The 27810-nt window shown below is 42.4% G+C and overlaps 1 protein-coding gene across 1 annotated transcript in view; it reads right to left on the reverse strand.

Annotated features, from left to right (window-relative positions):
* Positions 1-27810, reverse strand: part of LOC138952522 (muscarinic acetylcholine receptor DM1-like) — a 115298-nt gene that overhangs the window by 49576 nt on the left and 37912 nt on the right. Inside the window, exon 3 of the mRNA XM_070324209.1 lies at positions 11514-11524. Coding sequence (XP_070180310.1) covers positions 11514-11524 — 11 coding nt within the window. The remainder of the gene's footprint in view (positions 1-11513; positions 11525-27810) is intronic.

The following is a 27810-nucleotide window of genomic DNA, read 5'->3' on the forward strand; positions in this document are numbered from 1 at the left end:
AAAGAAGATAAGGAAAAAGGTAAACCAACACGAAAAGAAATAATTATTAAGAAAGGAAACGACGCTTAGATCGGCTTAGAATTACGGTTTAGCAGTTTTCAGATGACGGGCTTGAGAAACAGGCAAAAGGAAGTTTCTCGTATTAAAGATCAATATATTTTCCCGAATTTTTCCAACAGGGTTTGAGCAAATGCTGCTGTATGTTAGTTTATTATCTGAGTGAAGTCAGTGTCTGTCTCATGTCTCTATTTTTCCTCCAAGATAAACAGATAGATGGATAGATATGAGAGAGAAAGAGAGAGAAAGAGAGAGAGAGAGAGAGGGAGAGAGAGAGAGAGAGAGAGAGAGAGAGAGACAGAGAGAGACAGAGAGAGACAGAGCAAACCTATCAATATAAGTAAGCAAAAGGAAGAGAAAGAGGAAAAAGGTTATCTGTCAGGGGCAGAGAACTCGACCCACACTGCCCCGCGGGCGGAAGTGGTGCCGATTGGCTGCGGGCGCCATTTTCTATAACTTCCGGAACCAATTCCGCGGCGCTATGGATACCAGACAATTTCTTGAGTCCACAGGGTGTCAGGGCTCCATTTCCCGTCTGCTTTCAGTCTGACATTGCTTGATACGTCCGCACGTCTGAAGAAGGCTACTTGCTGTCTGAACGGGTGCGCACACCCAGTAGACCTTTTACTCTCAGTGTCAGCTTTGTACATTGGCATGAATCTTTCTATCTCCCTGTGAGTATGGCATAGACCTTGTGAGTAAGTATGACCGCGTACCAGCGCCAAAAGTGATAATTACGAAGCTCAGAGCGATATGTCTGAAGATTGCTGCTCACGGTCTAGAATGGTGCGCACACGGAATAGAACTTTTACTCTGTGTTTCAGCTTTGTAAGTTAGCATAGATCTTGTGAGTTGGTATGAAGGCGTACTCCGGCGCGTCAAAAGTGACAATTAATATAAACCTGTCAAATCTCCGCAGGACTGAAGATGGCTTCTTACTGTCTGAACCGATGTGTACACTCAGTGGACATCTTCTACTCTCTGTTAGTTTTTTGCATTGTGCGAGTCAGTACGACAGCATACTAGCGCCAAAAGCAAGACAACAGAGATCATAGTAATACGAAGTCTGAAGAAGATTATTCAGTGTCTAAACTAGTGCGCACACCCAGTAGACTTTTTGCTCTCTGTTTCAGCGATGTACACTGGCATAATTAAAACAAATCTTTCGATATCTTGTGAGTTCGATGGCATGACAGTGCCAACAGTGATTACAAATATCACAGTGAGTATGTGTGCACGCCGGAATTGGAGCGCACTCTTATATATGTGAACTTTTTACACTGAGTTGACCATATACTCTGTGTGTGAGCTTGAACCATGACATATATATTTTTGTGTATGCTCGATTTACATATTGGTAAAGATCTTCATCTCAAATCTGGCATTACGCGCTACACCAGGCTGTGCGAATGGCTCGCACACTGCGCTGACCTTTCACTCTTGTGTATGCGCCAGCTTTGCACACTGGCATAGGACTTTCTCTGTCTGTCTATGAGCTAAGTACATTGCTATAGCTCTTTTGTCTGTCTGTGAACTTGATACATTGGCAAGTATGACTTAATTACTGATTGCACGGGTACACACACTGACCAGACCTTTTGCTCTGCGTGTAAGCTTTGTATATTAACATGCACCTTTCTCTGGAGGCGAGCTTTGTACGAGTGTTGGCAATGGATGTTTCTCTGTATTCAAGCTTTGTAAGTTGTCGTGAATCTTTCTCTTAGTGAGCTCTGTACATCATCATCATCATCATCATCATCATCATCATCATCATCATCATCATCATCATCATCATCATCATCATCATCATCATCATCATCATCATCATCATCATCATCATCATCACAAGTTATTTCATTTTTCATTTTCTCTTCAAATGACCTTACAGTAGGGCAGCAGGGGGTGGGGTAGAATGGAGGGTGTATGGGTGTGGTGTGTGTGTGTGTGTGAGTCGAGTGTGTGTGTGTGTGTGTGTGTGTGTGTGTGGGGTGGGTGATGGTTGTCATTGCGATAATACTTTGATCATGATGTCAAGGATTGTGTTAATGATGGAGCTAGTGACAATACCGATACCAAATTGATCCGACAAAAACCCAAATATTATTCGTCCATGAAAAAAGTGAATGAAAACCTTCACAAACGGGCAGAAATCTTAATAAGCGAGAAAATATGGGCTGCCAGTAAAGACATGTCATCCTTTGCCGATGGGCATAGCTAAGCCGGTCTTTGCTCATTTGGGCCAATTACTGGCAGGAGGAGGAAAGAACAGCTTGTGGGAATTTCCTTATGGCGGGTGCTCCATCTTTTCTGTCAACAAGGATCGTCTAAGAAGAATAAGACTGGGGAAAAGTTCTTTTCTCAGGATTCTGTTGCTATTCGTCTTCTGCTGTCTGTAAGCTATTGGAATTAGTTGAGGGTGGGACAGTGTGTGCGTGACAGAGAGAGAGAGAGAGAGAGAGAGAGAGAGAGAGAGAGAGAGAGAGAGAGAGAGAGAGAGAGAGAGAGAGAGAGAGAGAGAGAGGAAGACTGAGAGAGAGAGACTGAGAGAGTGAGAGAGAGAGAGAGACTGAGAGAGTGAGCGAGAGAGAGAGAGAGAGAGAGAGAGAGAGAGAGAGAGACTGAGAGAGTACCGGAGAGAGAGAGAGAGAGAGAGAGAGAGAGAGAGAGAGAGAGAGAGAGAGACTGAGAGAGTGAGAGAGAGACACAGAGAGAGACTGAGAGAGTGAGAGAGAGACACAGAGAGAGACTGAGAGAGAGAGACTGAGAGAGAGAGTGAGAGAGTGAGAGAGAGAGACTGAGAGAGAGAGAGTGAGAGAGTGAGAGAGAGAGTGAGAGAGAGAGACACACACACACACACACACACACACACACACACACACACACAAACTCATAAAACACACACTGAAATGTTAACAGGCCATTCACTGTTATGTACTTTTATACACTGTAAACCTAATGCACTATGCTCGAGAAGACTTTTCAGCCACGTATGTCCAGAACTTGCCCACACCAATGCCCAGCCACACCATAGGATCAAAGAAACATCAAAGATTCCACACCACAGGAAGATCTCACATATAAAGAAACCATAAATATCAATCTGGACACAGGCCATGTGCTGTACTGCAACGTAGACTACTGACTATATTCGTGAAGACTTCACTCGTGTGGAAGTATGTCAAAACTTATTCCATGGCAAGATCTCACAGATAAATTAACCATGAACCTTTCCCACGCATATGGTTTAAAGGCACAGTAAGCCTCCCGTAAACCATCACAGAGCTCCCCGAGCGTCTACATACAGTACAAGCATACTTCCATTTGAACGCTCACCGAACGGGAACATCCTGGCTGCTTTCTGTCGAGCGTGAGAAATGTTCAAAGAATTTATTTTCGTGGACTTGGCCTGCTACAACAATGGCGCCTCGTTTTGGTGCTGGACGGCTGTTATGATACCGGAAATCACGCCCGGGCAGTAAGCCTCCCGTAAACCATCACAGATACTGTCAGGCTTTTACACACAGTACAAACACGCTTCCATTTGAACACTCACCGAACGGGAACATCCTAGGTGCCCTACGTAAAGAGCGAGCAATTTTCAAAGAAATAAATTTTCGGATTGTCTCCATCTCAATCGGACCCATCCTGAACTCAGGTCAAAAATGAGTTACTTCCCTTCAACTGGCGATAGCCGTGGGGCGATGATTATCAGAATGATTTGGACCGTGGTGCGTTTTGGCGCTAGACCTAACTTTTAAAATCTAAATAATAAATTCTCAGCTTGTTACACAAACATTCTTAAATAATAAAAGAATTCTTTTTTCATCAAGACAAGATCAGTACAATTCGAAGTTTTGAAAGTTTGAAAAGCCCGAAAGCAGGGTCACGCAAGGTCGTGATTTTCATAGCAGACGACGGTTTATAGGCAGTCAAAAGCCATCGCTAGAGTTCTTATGAATCACATTCGTTTTTTTCGTGAAAAGTCAGAGGTACATAACGTGCTATTGCAGATAAGCTCACAGCGAGCCCCATTCAAATTACAAACTGACGACTGCATTGTGAAAAAGGGAAACTGGATCACACGGGTTCACGATGGCTCAGGGGTAAGATAAACCACGCAAAAATAAATTCTTTGAAAATTGCTCGCTCTTTACGTAGGGCACCTAGGATGTTCCCGTTTGGTGAGCGTTCAAATGGAAGGGTGTTTGTACTGTGTGTAAAAGCCTGACAGTATCTGTGATGGTTTACGGGAGGCGTACTGTGCCTTTAAACAGTGTTTTATTTTCAAATACAAATTTACAAAGCCATGAAAAAAATGTTTTAACGAAGGAGCACAACAAGATAAACTTATACATGTGCTCTTAGATACAAAATAATGAATTGGCGGACGATATTGTAAATTCTTAATTCAAACCAATCAAAACAACAATAACAAGATACGCATATTTTCTAAAGATCTATGCAATATTTGTGCAATTCATGCATGAAATATAATTGCCGCACTGAAACGTAGACGACAAAGTATACTTGTGAAAACGTCAATTCACTCATGTAGAAGTATGTCAAAACCTATTCCATGCGGGGAAGATCTCACAGACACATGAACCATGAACATTATTTACCACGCATATTTCCCATGCAATATTATTGCAATATATATTTGCCGCACTGAAACGTAGACTACCGACTATATACTCTTAAAGACTTCACCCGTGTAGACTTATGTCACCGGCACGGTTGGCCTAGTGGTAAAGCGTCCGCCCCGTGATCGCGAGGTCGTGGGTTCGAACCCCGGCCGGGTCATACCTAAGACTTTAAAATTGGCAATCTAGTGGCTGCTCCGCCTGGCGTCTGGCATTATGGGGTTAGTGCTAGGACTGGTTGGTCCAGTGTCAGAATAATGTGACTGGGTGAGACATGAAGCCTGTGCTGCGACTTCTGTCTTGTGTGTGGCACACGTTATATGTCAAAGCAGCACCGCCCTGATATGGCCCTTCGTGGTCGGCTGGGCGTTAAGCAAACAAACAAACAACAAAAGACTTATGTCAAAACTTATTCCATGGGAAGATATAACTGAAGAAACCATGAACATTGAAATATTTCCCACGCCATGCACCGTATGTAACAAACACCATTGAACTATATAATTGAAGACTTCATGAAGCCGAACTGTGTCAAAACCTTGCCCCCAATACTGCCCATCTACACCACAGTCACTTTTAACTCGCAGATAAACACATTCTGACAATCAAATTATACACCCGGCATGTACTGCAATGAACGCCGCTGAGCTATATCGGTAACTAGAGGAATACCCGGCTTCGCCGGGGTGAATCGCGAGACAGAGACAGACAGCGTGGCGGTTCACCACAATCACCTTTGAAGGCGAAGTCCTGTCAAACGGGATTGAGAATTTTAGAGCTTATTTCTTAGCCCTATATTATCTGCTGTGGCTTCTCAAATGCCAGATCATACAGACAGACAAAAGCCGCTAGACCACATCACAAACAGAACTCTACAATACACAGGTTTTTGCCCACACACACACACACAAACACACACACACACAGAGAAGCCGTATATATATATATATGCATATCTGTATCTATAAATATATAGAGATAGGTGAGAGTGTATTTTTCGCGTGGCTATATATTGATTCGACCTTTTCACTTTGACAGTAAGAACAACTTACGGGTGCAAGGGAAGCGTTGTGGACAGCGCAGTGGACAGCGCAGTGACATTCTAAAAATAGTAATAGTAACTTACAAACGGGAAAGCCACACGAAGGAAGGGAGATAAACGCCAAACACTGGAGAAGATAAGGAAGAGTTACTTATAATGGTGAAATGAACACAAAAACCAAAATCAGTTCAGCGCTGCGCGCTGAGAGCACGTGTTGAAATATCTCATCGATGATATTGTGTCCGGGGTGTAGCTGAATACGGTGTCCAAATTTGAAAAAGATCCAGCGAGAACTTTGGCGTTGTGATGTGGTGTAGCGGCTTTGGTGTGTCGGTATGGGGGCCCGGGTAGCTGAGGTGGAACCAAAATCGGTTCAGCGCTGCGCGCTGAGAGCACGTGTTGAAATATCTCATCGATGAGGTTGTGTCCGGGGTCTCTCTGAATAAGCCCACCAAATTTGAAGCAGATCCATCGAGAACTTTGGCCGTGCATCGCGAAGACACAGATACACAGACACACACACAGATACACAGACAGACACAAGTCGTATATATATATATATAGAAGTCTTCACGAACCGTATATGTAGGAATCCTAGAACTGCCGTGTAAAAATCTTGACCTCGGTGCAGCCACAGTAACAGTTACTGTAAAGCAAACGTCCCGCAGATAAACACATTCTGACGTTCAAATTGTACACATGCCGTGAACTGCAGTAAACGCCACTGAACTATATTGGAGAAGTCTACATCAATGCAGAACTGTCCTGTAGTGAAGGGTTCACTGAGCTTAAATTGGTGAAGATTTCATCAACATCGAAGAATGTCATATCTTGCCCCTTGTGCAACCACATACAATAACAACAAAACATCTTGCAGATAATCACATTTTGGATATATCAAATTATACACATAACTCAGGGACGGATCAGTTAGTGTGTAAGTGTAAATCGAGGGCGCTTAGCTCGACCGAGACCGCTAGGGAGGTCCGGGGGCATGCCCGCCCGGAAAAAAAGTTTGTCCGAAGAAGCAAAATGGTGCTATCTGGTGCCATCTGAGCTTATATTATAAATTATATTATATTAGAAATTGCCACGGAATCATCTTACGAAATTCCCAAGTAAAAAACCATCTCTCTCTTTTTTTATGTTTAACTATAGGGGCCGGGTGCACGTGCACCCTGTGGTGCTGGTGTCAAAAACCCTTGGTCCGTACCTGCATGTATTGCACCGCAACACACATCACTGAACTAAATCGGTGGAGCCTTCATCATTGTTACTAAGCCAAAACCTTTCCCCCGGTGCAACCTAACCACACCACAGTCTCGCAGAGAATGAAACCCTTATAACCAACAAACTGTATGTACAGTCATTATGCCATGCGCTGCAATGAAGACCGCACATTCTTTGCCCTGCCTTGCTAAACTAAATTTATAACCGCGGTGCATTCTTCATCAATGTGTATCAAAACCATGCCCAGCTGTTCCTCATCCGTATTACAGTTACAAATAAACTTCTCGCGGATGAACAAATGCTGATAATCAAATTGCACATATCATGTCATCCATGCACCGCAACAAACACTTCTGAACGACTTCTGCTGAAGTCGAAATCAATATGGAACGGAGTGAAAACCATGCCGCCCAGAGCAATGCCCATCAAAACTACAGTAGGCCACTGTACTATCTATTACTAAAGTCTTCATCAGTGTGGAGCTATGTCAAAACCTTGCTCCCGATACTGCTCATCAAAGGCACGGACTGCTCGGGGCCCTCCGCATGGTCACCCTTCATTACTGGCTGACAATCGGACGGGATAGCAAGGAGCTTCAGAAGAATTACTTGTGCGTACAAATCAGTTGATAGTCCCTGTACTGACAGGTTTCTGGTAAGATTTCCAGGTTGAGATGGGGTTTGAGGTGTTTTGAGAAGAGCTATGGTTTGAGGACGGAGAAGAGGGGGGAGGGAGACTCGGATAGAGAGAGAGAGATCGGAGAGAGAGAGAGAGAGAGAGAGAGAGAGAGAGAGAGAGAGAGATAGAGAGAGAGACAGAGACAGAGACAGACAGACAGAGACAGACAGACAGAGACAGACAGACAGACAGAATGACAGAATGACGGAGGGAGATATAAGGGAAGGGAGAGATACCAAGCATTTTAATTAACACCTTGTTATAAATGCGAGAGAGCGCGGGGTTGAATTGGGGACAGGATCTTCACTTTCTGACCCCAACATGGACTTCTATGCTAATTCTCCACCATACTGTGGGACTTGCCAACGTCCGTAATTAAAGCGGCATTTGTCCCCGGAGTTATAACATATCTGGAACGAGTGCCAAGTTCTAGTCGAGTCTCGACATGCCGAGACTGACAGGTAAATTGATAGCTGTTTGTGAAGAAAAAGAATTAGAAAAGGTACGTAAAGTAGCGAACATCCTCTTTAAAACAAGAAATTCCTCCGAGGTAGGAAAAACACCCCCGTTGGTCAAAGGGAAATAACCATTCTCACTGCCACCAACTGAGAAGGTTATTTCCCTTTGACCATTAATATGTGCCTCTATAAGTCCTTGTAGAATCTTAATCCACCAATAACTCCCTAACCGTGTGTTTGACTGGTCCCAATTTTTGTAAGGACCGTCTCAGGAATGTATAGAACCTGTTCACCAAGTTTGGTGACGATCGGTCCGTTCATTCTTGAGATCTATATGCGAACACAAACACACACCCAAACAAACAAACACATCAAGCGAATCCTATACACACCCCTATACCGGGGGTGTAAATACTGTTGTTCTCCGCGTACAGGATCATGTTAACCAAAACGATGTCCAGGTTTTCACGTGCAATCACATCATCATCTCGTAAAGACATTGAAAGCAAAACATCAATAGCGTGTCTATATTCTGTGTAGAGTTGATAACGCACGTGAAATATATGTGTAGAGTGTGTGTGTGTGTGTGTGTGTGTGTGTGTGTGTGTGTGTGTGTGTGTGTGTGTGTGTGTGTGTGTGCGTGCGTGCCTACGTGGGTACGTGTGTGTGTTAGTGTGTGTGTGTGTGTGTGTTTGTTGGTGTGTGTGTGTGTGCGTGCGTGCGTACGTGCGTGCGTACGTGTGTGTTAGTGTGTGTGTGTGTTAGTGTGTGTGTGTGTGTGTGTTAGTGTGTTAGTGTGTGTGTGTGTGTGTGTGTGTGTGTGTGTGTGTGTGTGTGGCAGAGAGGACGTATTTTCGCAGATTTAAATAGATATCTTTTTAAAATATTCACCAGCAAAAATGTCCCGCTCTTCACAGAAAGCAGCCGGTCCGTTGATTTTTGGCAATTGTTGAAGTTAAAAAGATTCAGTAATCCCGTGTAAAAGCCTGAACATATAGGTAGTGATGAACATTATTGCTTACACGATATGTGTCTTTAAACGCAGGTACAATACTGACCAGGCACGGGCAGTTCATCCAGTAAACCACTGACTGCATACAAAACCTTGACTTGAACACAAACACATTTCGAGAAAAACAAGTACAAGTATATCTGGTTTCTGGCATCTAAAAAGATTCAATTTATTTGCAGGGCGAAACCTACTTCCCAAAACTTCTCGCCCTCCCACAATGGCTGCTGAAATGTTTGGTTTGGGAATTGGGCGAGAAAGGGTTGAGAGGGAAGACTTATTTAGCAAGAAAACAACTTACGGCTAGTAAACGCATGTTCAAGGTCGAAGTTAATCGGGTAGAGTAAGACTAAGGTAGAGGCCAGCCTCTCCACTCTATTTAGCTTTTTTCCCCTTTAGCAGTGCAGAGTGGCTCGTTTTTGGTTGATTCTCCGTACGACTTCTCGGAGGCAACAAAGGTTGTTGTTACTCATCTTGACCTAAGAGTGTTTTCCCTGGTTCCAAAACCCTTTTCTGTGCCCCCCCCTCCTCTCTGTTTTGTTCTGTGCATATCTCGCAAATGAGGGTTTAGGAGACCGGGTCGAAATGTGTCTAGAAAATGACTTTTCCGTCGCTTTAGATGTAAATTCGGTCATTAATTAGTTCACGAAGATTAAGCCAAAAAGCATCACTGCTTGACCAAAGTTCCATCCAATCTCTATCACCTTTATTGATGCACCAAATGCAAGTAGTCATGAATCGACCCCCCCTCCCCCTCCCCCAACAAAAACAATCTTAACACAATTCTGTTAGTATTTGAAGATGGAAAGCAAAGACGGGATCGTGCAAGCGTGATTGGTCGACGACTTTGAGATGAGTTCATTATCTGCATCATAAGTGTTTGTCTCTCTGTCAACTTACAAGACCACGGGGTTGACAATGTAACTTGTTGTTTTTGTCAATAATAAAACGTCCCAATTAATAACCTACTATTTTTGTTTTTTGATTCTCAATACTTTGTTAACTGCACGATCTGCTTTCGCCATCCCCACCATCATTAGTGACACTTCCTCCGCCTCCTCTTCATTGCTCAAAGACACACAGTTTTCTCTACCCTCTCTTTTGATGGTTTTGTTTCATTCTTCCTTTACCGAGTTCCCTTTCTGCCTTCATCTTCTTTCAGCCTCTGATGATCCTTTTCCCCCATTTTATTCTTATTTTCTTAATTAGTGAAAAACGCTCCGCTTAACAACCCTCGTTAATTCCTGCCGTGATGCAAGGAACACTTTCAAATGCCAGCCGCCATCGCACCTCCTCAGCGAAGCCCTCGAAACGACATGTCGTTAAGATGACAAAAATATCGCTCCAAGACAAAATGGCCGCTGGAGGTGTTATCGTTGCTGCTGTCGTTGTTCTTCTTGTTGTTGTCGTTGCTAGTGTTGATGTTGTTCTTCTTGTTGTTGCCGTTGCTAGTGTTGTTGTTGTTCTTGTTGTTGTTGTCGTTGCTGGTGTTGTTGTTGTTCTTGTTGTTGTTGTCGTTGCTAGTGTTGTTGTTGTTGTTCTTGTTGTTGTCGTTGCTAGTGTTGTTGTTGTTCTTCTTGTTGTTGTCGTTGCTAGTGTTGTTGTTGTTGTTCTTGTTGTTGTTGCTAGTGTTGTTGTTGTTGTTCTTGTTGTTGTTGCTAGTGTTGTTGTTGTTGTTCTTGTTGTCGTTGCTAGTGTTGTTGTTGTTGTTCTTGTTGTTGTTGCTAGTGTTGTTGTTGTTGTTCTTGTTGTTGTTGCTAGTGTTGTTGTTGTTGTTCTTGTTGTCGTTGCTAGTGTTGTTGTTGTTGTTCTTGTTGTTGTTGCTAGTGTTGTTGTTGTTGTTCTTGTTGTTGTCGTTGCTAGTGTTGTTGTTGTTCTTCTTGTTGTTGTCGTTGCTAGTATTGTTGTTGTTTTCCTTGGAGGTGGTGCTGGTGCTGGTGGCGGTGGGAGGACGTGGTGTCCCCCCTCATTTCAATTTTATTGTTCAGTTTGCTTCGTCCATTTAAAAAACAAACAAACAACAGTTCTAAGATGAGTCACAGCATCAGTTATCATCGATTTATATGTCTGCTATGAATCTTGTTTTTCCACTTGAAAGGATGACAGTTTTTGTGAATGTTTCATTTTGTCCTGAATTAAACATTCCAATTATTTAACTTTTCTTTGTTTAGTTTAAAAAAATAAAATTCTAAACGTTACATCCTGTGCGTCTTCCGAAAAGTTATAGCGCATGGAGAAATGTGTTAAAGACGAAAACATAGTTTACTACACGCAAAAATCCAAAACAGATAAACTGCTAACATTAAAAAAAAAAAAACACGAGAAAGAAACTTTGATCGATCGAAGTGCTAGTGGATGTTTCGTTTTGCCGATAGTCAAACGTTGCATTTACTAACCTGTTCTATTTCTGTTAACAAAAGCACATATCTTATTAACCTAATGAACCATTAACACCACCCTCCCTCCATCCCTTACCACCACCACCACCCCCCTCCTCCCCCCCTCCATAACCCCTCACCACCAACCCCGCGACACCTCTTGTCTTCTCCACAGCGTCCCATTTTCCTTCGCGACTTTGGACAACTGCCTTCTCCCCAACAACACATAATTATATCTTTTCTTCTCCCCCCCCCCCCCCATCCCCTTCCCTGACAGTGACTCTTGTGCACCGTAGCTGGGTCAACGCCCTAACAACAAACACAGCACGGAACCAATCTCCGCAACAATCTTCGAAAGCTTTGTGCATCAAGACAGTCATTTACCTCCCTTCCCAACTCTTGTGGAATCGACACACTGATTAACTTGATTTGCCTCTCTTTTCAACACGGTTAGTTATTTCCCTTTCCAACGCTTCTGCATCGCGATTCTGATTTATTTCCATGTTTAACAGTAATTTAGAGTGTGTTCGCAATGCCTCGACAGAGATTTTTTGATTAACATTACAAGGCTTTTTTTTTATTCCAATGTATAGGTCACACTACAGCTGTACAGGTCAATTACCAAGGTAATTTCTCAGAATTGAGATAAGTAGTTTAACTTGATTTGACTTGATTTGTGTTAAAATAATCTTTCCCTTTTGACAGAACATTTTAATTTTCTCGCGTTCATAACTAAAAGTCTGTATTTTGAACGCAAAAATGCCAAATTTTGCTGCTCACTGCTGGGGAACTAAAAAAATATCAAATTGTTTTTTTATTATTGTTGTTGTGTGGGACACACACGCACAATACTTCCTTCCGCCAAACATGTCCGTCAACACAATGATTTAGCTCCCTTTCCAACGTTGCCTTTCTCTTGTCCCAGAAGACCGGATGCTGGGACAAAAGCGAAGGATCTTGTTTGGGTCAAGTTCATCACTCTGTTTTCTTCAGTGAAAGGCACGACGAACGCTCACATTTCCTTGAGGTTGAGGGATCTTTTCGAAGATGGTGATCGCGCTATTCTCATGTTAGCATTTCTTATTTGTCAACAGTCTAGTCTTTATGTGAGCTTTTCAATGCAACACTCGCTTTGTTTACGTACAGCAACCGATAATGCCATGCTAGGTACATGTAAAACAACTCATAATTCAAGATAGCATCAGTAAAAAATATGTTTTAGAGGTTTGAATTTATGTATCGTACATTTCCTTTTCTAACCAAAGAAACGTCACCAAAGCATTTACAGAATGTAGACTTTCTGTCCTGAGCAAGTATCGATTTGAACAACGGTCTTTTCAACTTTGTGAAAGTTAATTCATCTATAAAACTTGTAATATAACGCTTAACATTCCAGTGGCGAATACGAACTGTATATATATATTATGAGACATGAAGCTCGCATCGTCCCATGACTGGTTTCTGGGAGTGTGCAAGCGTCATCCATTGTGCGTGCGGTGGCGGACAGGACCATTGGGGGTGCTGTCTGCAGCTGATTGTTTGCACGCTGTGAGATTAGGGGCCTCACTACGTCTTTGGGATTAGATCATCACTGTCTCATCGACCTCGCGTTTTGTTAAAGGGGCAACAGTTGTAAATGTGTCATTGACAGTCTGTGATGCCTGGTAGCGTCATGAAATAGATACATTTTAGAAGGTTGAATTTTCCCCGTCTGTTTTAACTCTGCGTGTTTTCAGCTGAAGACCTCTTGGCTTTCAGATTTAATTCTCAACTATATATTTTGAGGGTGTTGAATTTCAGCTGCAGTCTTTCTCCTTTAGTATATCCGAAGCGGGAATTTTACTCACTATAAGTATTACTTTCCAGTCACGGAAAACGAAAAAAATTTTTTTTTCGTTTGGTATCCGGAAATTGTACAAGGGGACAACAAACAAATAAACGCACAAGTACGCAAGAAAGCAAGCCAACATACAAACACACAAATACACCAAAAAACCAACAAACTAAACCAAACAAACAAACAAACAAACAAAATATAGTGTAGGCATATTAGGGCAAGACACAAATAAAGCTTGTGTCAAGTTGAAGACTTGTTTGCACCAAGGCAATGCTATTTCTATCTTTTGTCCTCGTCTAATCGTTGCGTAACCTTTCTTTTATTATGGCTTCTCTGTCTCTTTTTGCTTTTATTTGATGAAATAAAGGAATGAGATTACGTCTTGTTTCAACTACACTGAGTTAATGAAGATCAAACGTTCCGTTTATTGACTCCCTACCAGCCATCGTCAGAACGATTGCCAAGGTTAGATTCGGGGGTGGGGGGGGGGGGGTCAATGCCTTCATGTCATTTCTTTAACCCATGTCCCTTCTTTTATTACTTCTCTTTCCCTTTCTTTCTTCAACATAAAACACCTTTACACACCCCGCACCCAACCCTCCTCTCAGCCCATTCAGACAAAGCAACACATTTTGTAGACGATGATCCAACCATGTCCAACACGCATATCTTCTCAAGAGCATGATCTCATCCTCTTCTCGACTGATCTCCATCGTGCCTCGTGATCTCTGCCCGTAGCGACGACAGTCTGGGGCCAGGGCCCGCCATTTATTAACCCCAACCGCTGATTGCTTCCGCCCCCCCCCCCCCCCCCCCCAACCAGTCCCGGCTAGGGTAAGATGCAGCTTCTTTCATACGTCATTTGTACATATCAGTAAATCTTGTTTGTTGCGTTTGAGTCTGATTTGTTTTAACCAAAAGCTATTATGCACTATATTTACGAATCTTTCCCAACATTTTTGTAGAAAACAAAGTCTCATTGGCCTAGAGTAGGGCACGCAACAAAAGGTGCTTCAGGGTGGGAGAGCCGCGCGTCACAGGAGAAGAGCTGCATCTTATTCTACCCCCTACACTTGGCTCCTGTTAGCCGTGATCGTGTTAATGGAGTGCTGTGAGGGGAGGTCGTTGGAGGTCTCCCTATCTGTGATCATATATTGTCTGTGTCTGTGCTGGGTGTCAGAGTCACTTTTCTCTTTACAATGGCTGTCTAAGGAAGACCCGGGTGTCAATGAACTGATGATCGTTCTGCGTTCTTGAGGCTCAGATTTTTTTTCCCACATAGTCTTCGTCTATTGAATAATGTGTTCAAGAAATCTTATTAGGTTTCTCCTTTCAGATTCTGATATCTAAAGAATTATGTGCTTTGCCGACTTAAAGCGATTGTCAATTTTTTTTAATTTTTAGTTTCTACTTTATGACGGTAGACGGACTTATATTTTCTGATGAAATGAGACGAAAGGTGAAACTATTTTCACATTGTCTTGTGAGACTCGTTCTGTACTCATTCAGGATTTGAAAAAAAAATTCGGCAAACTTCACATGGTTACTGGTGAATTTGCTGAGCCGTCCAGGAAAACCTGCAGAACAAGACTAATACAAAAACGACAATTTGAACACATTAGCTGTGTTATTTAACAAATGGCATAATAGCGTAGCAGCAAATTAATAATAAATTCCACCTTAAGCCATTTCTGACAAATTATAATCAACTGTACATAGTGCAACTGTACTTTTCAGAAAATTCATGAAAATTGTTCATTTCAGATAATTAATGACTGTGACTTTTTCACTCACCAAATCTCTAAGAACCATTACAAGACGGGGCAGTCCTGTAGTCAGGAATACTTCTGTCCACTGAAAGCTTTGCCCTTTTAATATTAGCTTAGATTCGTCAACCATCGTGTGATCTGAGGTAAGACTTTATAGTCAAGTCCTCAAGGCACAAAACCAGAAAAACCAACTACTTCCTCATCAAAGGTTAAACCTATTTATTTGATTATATTTGCTTTGTCTAGCGGCTGTTATTTAGAAACCGAATTTGGTAAAAGGTATCTGAGGAACTAGTGCGAAGCGTCTGTCTGTCGGTTGTTATGATTTTTGTTTCATTTGTATCCAGTGTCGGGTGTCAAGAAGTAATTAACATTTGAAATGACTGATTGCTTTGAAGCCAAGTCGGTCAAATGACCCTATGAGGCTGATGACCCACTGATACATATAATTATGATCCGTTGATTTTGCAATAAATCGAGCAGAATTTCTTGAATTCTATTCAGGGGTTTATGCCAGGTGTTGGGTACTGGGTAAAGACGCATTAACATTTGAAATGACCGAAAGCCAAGTCGGTCAGAAGACCCAATGAATTAGTGATGGATTCGTCAAGCCAAAAATAAGGTCTTATTGAAAGAAATGAGCCATTGATTCTGCATTAAATCGAGCAGATTTTCTTTAATTGAATGAAGTGTTTTTGGTCAGGGATCGGGGATCGGTCCAGGGCGAATTAACATTTGAAATGACCGATGGTTTAAATTCCAAGTCGGTATGTAAGGATCCACTGACTCTGTGATGAATCAGTCAGACCAAGTTTGGTTGACCGGCCACTGGTCGTGAAAAATAACCGGCTGATTCCGCAATAAATCGAGAAGATTTTCTTTAATTGTATTCAAAGTTTTAGGATAGGTGTCGAGTGTCGGTCGCGGACGCATCAACATTTGAAATGACCAATGGTATGCAATCCAAGTTGGTCAAGTGACCAACTGACTATGTGATGGATCGGTCAGGCCAAGTAGGGTCAACCCACTAATTGTGAAAATGACTAATGGATTCTGCAATGAATCGGTCAGATCACCTATTGTCTACTGTTCCTGACCTAAACCCAGTTTGTGAGAGAAAGATGTATATGTATAAAAGATTTGTGTGTGTGTGTGAGTGTGTGACGGTGTGAGTGTGTGTGTGTGTGTGTGTGTGTGTGTGTGTGTGTGTGTGTGTGTGTGTGTGTGTGAGAGAGAGAGAGAGAGAGAGAGAAAGAGAGAGAGAGAGAGAGAGAGAGAGAGAGAGAGACAGAGAGACAGACAGAAACAGAAAGATCCTTCTTCTCGGTCGACTTTTTCGGGTTTTTGTGCTGGCTGTTTGTTGGCATTTCAAACAAAGAAATTCTCTAAATTTCCAGCTCGACTCGACTATAAACTGAAATGGGTGTTTAGAAATGGAAAAACTTAAAGTGACGTTTAACAAAACTATTAGAAGAGGTCTGACTGACTCGAGTACAGACATGGTCCTCCACTTGATGACTTCCCGTGGCGAACGTCAAGAACCGCACTCGAACCTTCTAGAATAACTCCATACGCTCAGCTTTACATTTTGGGAAAGTGCGTGGGAGTCGTTTGTCACTCACACATGAAGTGGAATCCCAAAACTTCGTGGCTGACTTTTCGCTCGAGTTATACTGGAAAGTCCATCTTCATGTCCAAAGCAGACCGATGGACAGGATTGCTCACTGTCCACTTGACTGATGAATGGTACGGTGACTGATGTGTTTGGAGATTGATATAGATGTCGCGGTGGAGTGGGTTGTATGGATGGTCATGATTGTGAGGAGTCGGTCGAAAGTTTTGTTGATTGGCTATTGGTTCTGCAGGGTGATTCAAAAGTTTTGTGAATAAGATGCAGTTGTGTGGAATTAGCATGTTGATAGATGAGGTTGCTATACCCACATGGACCATTATGAATGTGTATAATTATGTCACTCCTAATGTAAAATTTTAAAAAAATTAAAAAAGACCACAACAAAAAGAAAGAAACAAACAAACAAACAAACACAAACACAGCCAGCTACTGTAAATTCAAATTAATGGTAAGAAGGCATAACACTTTGAACGTCGAAGCAAAAAACGCTATGCAGTTTAGAACAACATAGGCGCAGTCTCCGACGTCATCCTATACATATTACCCTCTTGCTTGTCAGCCTGAGCTTTCCAACGAGGGCCCCCGACTCTGGACGACAGACGAGACAAGGCAAGAAATACAACTGACCACTTCACTGCCAGATGAGAAGACGGGAACTTCAAATTGTATGCTGCAAGCAATCAAGAGCAGACGCATATTTTTTGGGAAGATTGCTTCTTTTCTTGAAGTTCAAGTGGACACACTCTTTGGAACACATCAGGAGCCGGTTTCGATACTGACAAAAAATAACACCACTTTTTTTTTAAGACATCTGAGAGATTAAATTGCATAATATGGTTCCATTGCAATAGCCGTCTGATAGGAGCATCGGCTTCAAGCGTTCTCGTCACAAAACGGACAGCTTTGCAGCATGTTCCCAGCCTACACTGTAGATCAAGATGTCGAGAGAAATGGAAGCTATACCGTTGACATACTACCCAACAATATGTTTTTATGAATACACAGTTTTTGATCGTAAATAGCATGAAATCTGCATTATTTGCTTAGGTACTTCTTTCTATTATCATTTATAACATTGAATGATTGTACACGTTTTCTGTTATTGCGTAGCCCCATATTTTCCGATTGATCTCTTTGCTATGTAATCTTCGGTTCAGTGACCAGAATATTTCACTACATTAACCCTTTTCTTGCAATAGAAACAGCAATACAGCATAAACAGCAGAGTCGTCAACGCCGTACGATCGTAAACAAAGAGGAAATCAATATAATAAGCCGATCAGTCACACATAACGGATTGCTTTTGAGATGTATCGCGGGAGATGCATACGATATGTGTAATATATATATTATTATTATAATGGACATTTACTAATCGCCCCTTCTCATAAGAGCTCACGGCGATTTACATATTAATTTCTGCCGTGTGAGATGGATTTTTTTACACAATATATCACGCATTCACATCGGCCAGTAAATATCAAGCCATTACGGCGAATATTTACTTTTCACGGCCGATTATTCTAAGTCACACGGGTATTTGGTGGACAATTTTTTTATTTTTTTTATCTATGCCTATACAATGTTTGCCAGGAAAGACCCTTTTGTCAATCGTGGGGTCTTTAACGTGCACACCCCAATGTAGTGTTTTTAATCCAAACATATCATATGTTTTTGGAATCAGGAACCGACAAGGAATAAGATGAAATTGTTTTTAAATCGATGTCGGAAATTTGATTTTGATAATAATTTTTATATTTTTAATTTTCAGACCTTGTTTTTAATCCGAATATAACATATTTATATGTTTTTGGAATCAGAAAATGATGAAGAATAAGATGAACGTAAATTTAGATCGTTTTATAAAAAAATAATTTTAATTACAATTTTCAGATTTTTAATGACCAAAGTCATTAATTAATTTTTACGCCACCAAGCTGAAATGCAATACCGAAGTCCGGCCTTCGTCGAAGATTGCTTCGCCAAAATTTCAATCAATTTGATTGAAAAATGAGGGTGTGACAGTGCCGCCTCAACTTTTACAAAAAGCCGGATATGACGTCATCAAAGACAGTTATCGAAAAAATGAGAAAAAAATCCGGGGATATCATACCCAGGACAACTCTCATGTCAAATTTCATAAAGATCGGTCAAGTAGTTTACTCTGAATCGGTCTGCACACACACACGCACACACACACAGACACACATACACCACGACCCTCGTCTCGATTCCCCCTCTATGTTAAAACATTTAGTCAAAACTTGACTAAATGTAAAAAGTGGTCGTTTTAGACAGGTGGTTGCTATGAAAAGGTGAAGTAAATCATTAAAAAAAACTCATCTGCAACCTAACGAGTGGGTCGTTTTGGACAGGTGGTCGCTTTCGACAGGTGGATGCAAGAGCAAGTTCGACTGTATTTCGATTACAACATTTTCCCGATCTCTTCGTTTGTTTGTGTTATTTTTTGTTTCCTGAAATCTATGACCGTTTGTCCTTTCCTGTTTTAATCGTTAATTCGGACATGGAGTGATCCCGGTACAACTGCAAGAACGTCTCTCTTTGGCATTTCCTGTACTGCGTAATCCGTGCAAGCTTCCACGTGAGATATTGGTTTGTATTTCTCGTTTTTCTTCTAATTGTAGAAGAATTGAGATCGGAGAATAAGTTGAACTGTCCACTTCAATCGCTTACGTTTTATCAATGTCAAGCTTTAAATAAGGTGGAAGGTTCTCGCACAAAATAAACGAAAAAGAAAGATCGGGCAGACGGACGACTTGATAGATACATATGCACGCTCTCACGGTACAGAGGGAAAGAGAAAGAGAGAGAGAGAGAGAGAGAGAGAGAGAGAGAGAGAGAGAGAGAGAGAGAGAGAGAGAGAGAGAGAGAGAGAGAGAGAGAGAGATCAAATCAAATCAAATCAAATTTTATTTTACGAGGGTTGTGGCATAAGCAATATAAACGAGCTTCTTTTCAACCAGCCCTCGCCCAGAGAGGGACTATTCTAATCTTGAATACATATATATATATATATATACATACGTAAAACAATTACAAAAGATAAGCAAGGCAGAGAGACAGAGAGAGAGAGAGAGAGAGAGAGAGAGAGAGAGAGAGAGAGAGAGAGAGAGAGAGAGACAAAGACAGAGAGACAGACAGACAGACAGACTCTCTCTCTCTCTCTCTCACACACACACACACACACACACACACACACACACACACACACACACACACACACACACACACCAAAACGTCCCCTTCCCCTTCCCACATAATTCCTCTTACAAACTGGAGAAAACAAGTCAAGCTTTTCTAGTTTCTCCCTGTGTGTTCTGCCATGGCTCTCAACCTGGACATTCGGTTTTAAACAGTGGTGCCAGACTGAGAAGAGTTTGCATGTAAACCATGAGGCATGTTGAACAAACCATCAGGCAAGAGCTCTCGACACTGACATGCTTGAACCAAATCCATCAGTCCGATTCTCTCCTCCTCCTTCTACTTTCAATACAAAGGAGCCATTTTCAAGGCCTGTTACAAGAGACAGCAAGGCTGAATGCTACATTTGTAACAAGCAAAGGGGAATAAGCGCTTTACAAAGACAAAAACAAGCCGAAGTGAAAGTTGTGCGGAACAAACTCCTGGCGCCCGAGAAAAAAGCAGCTTTGAAATACACGATAAACAACCCTAACAAGGTTAAATAATTGGAACGTTTAAATCAGGACAAAACTAAACATTCACAAAAGCTTCGACGTGTCGGCCTTTAAAGTGAGCAAACAAGAGACGAAACAGACACACAAAAATGATGCTGGGACTTATCTTAGAATGCCACTGGGATGACTCCAATGTGGTCGAAGTATGCGACTTTCGTCGCCTGTTGAGCGGATATTACACACGACTGCAAGGCTACTAACTGCTGACTGTTTGCAACACGACTCAAAGACAAGAAAAGGTTATTATTGAATGTTTAATTTAAAATTTAGTATCAAACATTCATCTATATTTTGTTTTGGATTGTATTCTGGTTGTATTTTACATTTTTAATTAAACATTCCATAAGTAAACTTTCTTGCAGATCAGTCCTGAGTCGTGATTTTGAACATTTGGCAGTATCATCCGCAGTTACGGCTTTCTTGTATGCAACAAGAGCTGACATAGGTTTTACTTTGGTTTTTGTTTTCGGGGTAATAGGCCAGTATTGCTTTGGTGATTAGTGTCACATTCAAATTAAGAAGTCACGCTAGAAACATAAATCCGTCAACATCATTTCAAAGATGTACCGAAGGAAACACGAAAGGCCAAAGAGCCACAATATAATATAAGCAGTCTCCGTCGAAAATGGACACACCAGTTCAACGAGACCCGACCAGGCCAAACCACAGGCTGACCAAACCCTATATTAGTGAAGACTTCACTATACTGCGCTACCTCACTGGCTAATTAGCCCCAGAACGCGTGTGTTCTTATTATTGAGCTTGTTAAACTGCATCGGGCAGACATCTATCCCCCACCTCCACCCATTTTTTTTACCTCCAACCCCGACCCCCGCCCACCCCCAGGGTTTCTTCCTCGCCCGCGCTATACCCCCCATTGCAGGTGGCCGGTCACGGGAGAGCCCCCCCCCCCCCCCCCCCCCATCATACAGACTCAGGCACACTGACGGACTGAGTGAGTCTTAGCTACTGGTGAACGAGCTCTACTTGTTCTAAAACAATAAGGTCAAACTACTACAACTTATAACTGAAAGGAAACAAAACTGTCCTGTAAAAATGACGTTAAATCAACGGTGTCAGAAAAAGAGAGAAAATCCTTAAATTCCTGAGGATACAGGCACCCCATGAAAGCAGCCACGAACATACTCACAGAGGCACACATGCTTGTGCAGATACTTTGCAAAAATATGAATTGAAAACCTGCATATGTGGTAATTTCTTTTTTTGTGTGTGGCTTTATTGAATACTTCAGGCAGTGACTTTTCCCTGTCCAGTTTTCTCTTTCGTCTCTCTTACCCCTCGCTTACCCACCCCCACCCCCTTACCCTCCACTCCCTTTACCCAGCCCCGACAGCACAAATTTCTAATCTGCAAGGCAGAGTACACATTTTCTAAAAGGAAGACTACTCCTCTTCAATTATATCCAGAGATCTTCCAGCTGTCTCCACCATAAGCCAAGTGGTCGAGTCTTATACCCCCTTTCCACACAACCGTTCTAGGTCCCGTTCCCGTACCGACCAAGGAACGGTGCGTGCACGGGAGGGATCGGTACAGAACCGCAATGAACGTAACTGATCGTTAACGGAACTGCTTTGAACGGTAGGGTCGGTAGGGACGGCTGAGTTTGGGCTGCATGTTCAAATTTTTAGCCGTTCCCCTCCCGATCAGAATGAACGGTAATGGAACCTCAACCCATCGGTAACGGAACGCTTGGATCGTTAACGGAAACAACGGTAACGCAACGGTAGCGCTCTCACACACTGAGTTGTCATACCCGCATTCCAAACATCCGTTCTAGGTCCCGTTCCCTTACCGACCAAGGACGGCTGCCACTATGTTCAGACGCTGCTGAAAGATGCCAAAAAACGGCCGTTTACGCAGCGTTCCATTGTTGTGGCAGCAGTCCTTGGTTGGTACGGGAACGGGACAAAGAACGGTTGTGTGGAATGGGGGTATAACTTTTGACACCGACAAACTGAAGAATGAACAGATCTATGAGGTAACCGTCTCAATGGTCCAGGCTCAGGAAACAAAGAGTATATATGGCCTGGGGCGATTGTAGCTTCCCTTCTTCGTGTCCGATAGACAAGGACAATAAATAGTAGAGCATAGTGCAATTTCATGTTGGCATCTTCTCCACTGAAAGCTATAACCCAAAGACTGAAGACCAAAGTGCTTTACCCCACTTCTGACCCGAATCACCCCCCTCCTACTCAAGTTAACCTCTGCTTTGACCTGTGTGCCAGGAGTCGGATGAGAGAGAGGATGAGAGAGAGGGCAAGAGAGAGAGCGAGAGAGAGAGAGAGAGAGACACACACACACATAGACAGACATAGAAAGACAGAAGCGGAGAGACTCAGAGGGAGACACAGACAAAGACATACATACAGAGAGAGAGAGAGAGAGAGAGAGAGAGAGAGAGAGAGAGAGAGAGAGAGAGAGAGAGAGAGAGAGAGAGAGAGAGAGAGAGAGAGAGAGAGAGAGAGAGAGAGAGAGAGAGAGAAAGTAACTGATCTCGTGAGAACGGTAACAAAACGAGACATGTCACCTCTCCGAATGCATTCCAATAGATGACCGCTCCTGCGGCCATCAATATCGGCAACTTTGATTGAAATCAACTACAAGTGGTGCCTGTGGGCATAGCTTGGCATCTTGATTGACTGGCCAGTCAGTAAGGGGTGCGCTCTTCACTGGCGATAGTGTATGGCAAGCCGTTCGAGTCAGCAATTAAAGTTAAGTTTAATTCAATGAAAGTTAACTTTAATTATTCAAGGTAAAAATTCTTGTTTGGATGCATATACTGACCAGCCAATCAGCTGCCTCGGTTTGCAAATTCAACCAATAAGAACAGGCACTGCGTACGGGGTGGTAGGTATTAGGTGTTCAGAATACATCATGTATAATGCACGGACATTTTAAAGCGCGCAGATGTTTCTGTGTGTTAAAGTATTGGGTTGCGTATAGAAATTCATGGAAGCACAAACTGTGAAAATCTACATTTTATTGCGGGAAAGGCGGACTAAAACATGGACAAGACAGACAGAGACGACGTAGAGCCCGTTAAACAGGCAGACATATAGACAGAAACGGATTACACAAGGTTAGCAGTTACATGAAACGAGAGAGAGAGAGAGAGAGAGAGAGAGAGAGAGAGAGAGAGAGAGAGAGAGAGAGAGAGAGAGAGAGAGCGAGAGAGAGAGCGAGAGAGAGAGAGAGAGAGAGAGAGAGAGAGAGAGAGAGAGACACTGACACTGACACAGTTTAATTGAATATGGGCCTACAGCCCCTTTCAATGGGGGGGTACACATGAATCACAGGAAAAAATAGAAAACATGATATTTAAACATATGCAAAATACACAGTGGTTTGTTCCAAGCTTTCCTCTATTAATAATCTTGCACATCAATGCTGCCTAATATATACATACAACCGAACAATAAATACAGCAACAACAAAACCTTCAGCGACAATTAATCCTCATTATTATTTAACATTGACAATCTTAACTAAAATGAAAAAAACAAAAACTTTGCTAAATCTACAATTGTTTATGTGTCTTGTTTTTTAAACATGGTAATCATACTGCCCAACTCTTCACCAACACTTAAAAACTGTGCTAAATACTTTATTCTTAACTCACAATATGTTTGGCATTCAAACAAAAAATGGATTTCGGTCTCTAATTTATCTTCACAAAATGGAGAGAGAGAGAGAGAGAGAGAGAGAGAGAGAGAGAGAGAGAGAGAGAGAGAGAGAGAGAGAGAGAGAGAGAGAGAGAGAGAGAGAGAGAGAGAGAGAGAGAGAGAGAGAGAGAGAGAACGAACGAACGAACGAACTTTATTACTCAAGGATGGAGATTATTACTCAAGAGAGAGAGAGAGAGAGAGAGAGAGAGAGAGAGAGAGAGAGAGAGAGAGAGAGAGGGACAGGGAGAGAGAATGAGAGACAGAGAGAGACAGAGAGTCAAAGAGACCCGGAGAGACAGACAAAAACAGGGAAACAGACGTCTTAACAATGAAATACCTTCGTAGACAGTTGTTTATTGCATGTATGAGTAAAGTGTTTGTGTATCTCCTTTTCACGAGGATATTGGAATACTGCTACACATTGTCCAATGGTTCTGCTATCGATGAACACAGGAGGGCCGTTCCTTTTGACGCCTGAAACAGAGAAAACAACAATAATTTATTAGGGAAACATATCCGATGCAATTCATTGTTGGAAAAAAACCTGTCTGCGAGGTTCTAGCCTTAGGCAGTAATATGACATTGATACAATACAATTATATTAACAGCCTGTGCCTGTTTGTTTTCTTTCATTTTCGTAGTGCGTAGATAATCATGTAAAGAGGGGTTACTTGAGCGTGTGTGTTTGTGTTTTGGTGTGTGTGTGCGCGCACGCGTGCATGCGTGTATTTGTCGTGCCCAAGTCACGGAACTGCCGAATTCGCGGAATCGGCAGCATTTTTCCCATTTCGCGTAATCGGCAAAACGCTGCCCATTTCGCGAAAGCAACATATGCATGGACGCATGTTTACGACATTTTGTAAAGGCCAAAAAGTAGCACAGCTTTTGTAAAAACACACACACAAAAAGAGAAAAAACAGCAGTTCGAGGAAGCACGGAAGCTTATTCCAGCCTGTCAAACACTCAGAGAAAAATTCATAACGAAAGTTGAAGCCTAGCAAAAAGACCCGTGTGCATCTCTGCATGCCTCGGCCAAAGTTAGCGTGAAAAGGGTCCGTTTTCATATCCCCCTGCCGGGCGGGGATGTAGCTCAGTCGGTTGCGCGCTGGATTTGTATCCAGTTGGCCGCTGTCAGCGTGAGTTCGTCCCCACGTTCGGCGACAGATTTATTTCTCAGAGTCAACTTTGTGTGCAGACTCTCCTCCGTGTCCGAACACCCCCGTGTTTACACGCAAGCACAAGACCAAGTGCGCACGAAAAAGATCCTGTAATCCATGTCAGAGTTCGGTGGGTTATAGAAACACGAAAATACCCAGCATGCTTCCTCCGAAAGCGGCGTATGGCTGCCTAAATGGCGGGGTAAAAACGGTCATACACGTAAAAGCCGTAGGAGTTTCAGCCCATGAACGAACAAACAAACAATATCCCCCTGCCCTCCCCCTTTTGATCTCTCATTCCCAGATGGGAGGATTTCAGCAACAACTGCTGCGCTGCACTGTCGCATGCGAGGGGTTTGACCCTGCCAATGCTACTGTATCTGTTTCGTCCGATGCATCTGCTGTATATTGATTCCTGCCATAAATTGGCTTAAATGCTGGTAGAAGAGGTCAGTGTCGGTTTTTATTGAAGAGAGGAGATGGGGGGTGGGGGTGGTGGAGAGAGAGAGAGAGAGAGAGAGAGAGAGAGAGCGAGAGAGAGAGAGAGAGAGAGAGAGAGAAGGGGGAGCTAGAGAGAGAGAGAGAGATTGGGACAGACAGACAGACAGACACACAGACAGACAGACAGTTAGATAGACAGAGAAGGATGTGTGGGCTGGGGTGGAAAATGGAGTGGAAGAAAAATTGCGACAGAAACATATTATTCGGAATGCAGCTAGCTGCCAATGAGAATACGTTTGATATCTTGCCATTTTGCTCTAAACATCTTGCTTGACTCTGCATTTTCGTGCCTGCCTGTCCGTTTGCCTCATCGAAGGGATTCTGTACACCAGCCGAAAACTTTTCGCGCTTTGTTTTCTTTATCACATTGTCAAAACATCGACAGGGGAACCAGCATGCCAGAAAGTTCACAAACCGAAAGCCAAGCACAAGAAAAGACACAGTTGCGATGTTCGTTTCGGCAGACGGTGGCAAAATGTTTTCATGTCATTACAAGTGATCAGGCTAGCAAAGTGTCGGCTGTAAGGTACTCTCCCTAGGGGGTCGAAGCGATCGAGAGCGAGCTAGGATGATTTACGAGGTAAGACACTGGTTTTAAATCGTAGTAGAGAGGTTAAGGGGAAAGAAGAACAATGCCACGCAAGCGAGGTCAGTAAGGGTATGCATACGCAATTCGAAAATTTCTTATTGTAATAGAAATTAAGGATAAGGGATTGCCGAACAAGTTCACGAAAGCGAGGCAAGGACGTCGACATTCTTAAACTTCAGATAGTACTAGAGAGGTTAGGGTTACAAAGGTTGCGTCAGATAGTACTAGAGAGGTTAGGGTTACAAAGGTTACGTCAGATAGTACTAGAGAGGTTAGGGTTACAAAGGTTGCGTCAGATAGTACTAGAGAGGTTAGGGTTACAAAGGTTGCGTCAGATAGTACTAGAGAGGTTAGGGTTACAAAGGTTGCGTCAGATAGTACTAGAGAGGTTAGGGTTACAAAGGTTGCGTCAGATAGTACTAGAGAGGTTAGGGTTACAAAGGTTGCGTCAGCAAGTGAGGTGGTGCATGCACAATCTTTACATCACAGATAGTCGTGGAGAGGTTATGGAAACGCTGAACGCGGTCACAAAAGCGAAGGTAGCAAGCACATACGCAATTTAAAAAAAATTCCCTGCGACAACTTTCACACACAACAATAAGAATGTATCTCTAAAACAACTAATTTAGCATGTTGACACATGTTTGATGCGATGTAACATTTAACTTTTGAAAGAAAAGAAACAAGTCGCGTAAGGCGAAAATACAATATTTAGTCAAGTAGCTGTCGAACTCACAGAATGAAACTGAACGCAATGCCATTTTTCAGCAAGACCGTATACTCGTAGCATCGTCAGTCCACCGCACATGGCAAAGGCAGTGAAATTGACAAGAAGAGCGGGGTAGTAGTTGCGCTAAGAAGGGTAGCACGCTTTTCTGTACCTCTCTTTGTTTTAACTTTCTGAGCGTGTTTTTAATCTAAACATATCATATGTATATGTTTTTGGAATCAGGAACCGACAAGGAATAAGATGAAAGTGTTTTTAAATTGATTTCAAAAATTTAATTTTGATAATAATTTTTATATATTTAATTTTCAGAGCTTGTTTTTAATCCGAATATAACATATTTATATGTTTTTGGAATCAGCAAATGATGGAGAATAAGATAAACGTAAATTTGGATCGTTTTATAATTGTTTTGTTTTTTTTACAATTTTCAGATTTTTAATGACCAAAGTCATTAATTAATTTTTAAGCCACCAAGCTGAAATGCAATACCGAAGTCCGGGCTTCGTCGAAGATTACTTGACCAAAATTTCAACCAATTTGGTTGAAAAATGAGGGCGTGACAGTGCCGCCTCAACTTTCACGAAAAGCCGGATATGACGTCATCAAAGACATTTATCAAAAAAATGAAAAAAACGTTCGGGGATTTCATATCCAGGAACTGTCATGTCAAATTTCATAAAGATCGGTCCAGTAGTTT

Source organism: Littorina saxatilis, linkage group LG17, assembly GCF_037325665.1.
Source record: "Littorina saxatilis isolate snail1 linkage group LG17, US_GU_Lsax_2.0, whole genome shotgun sequence".
NCBI lineage: Eukaryota > Metazoa > Mollusca > Gastropoda > Littorinimorpha > Littorinidae > Littorina > Littorina saxatilis.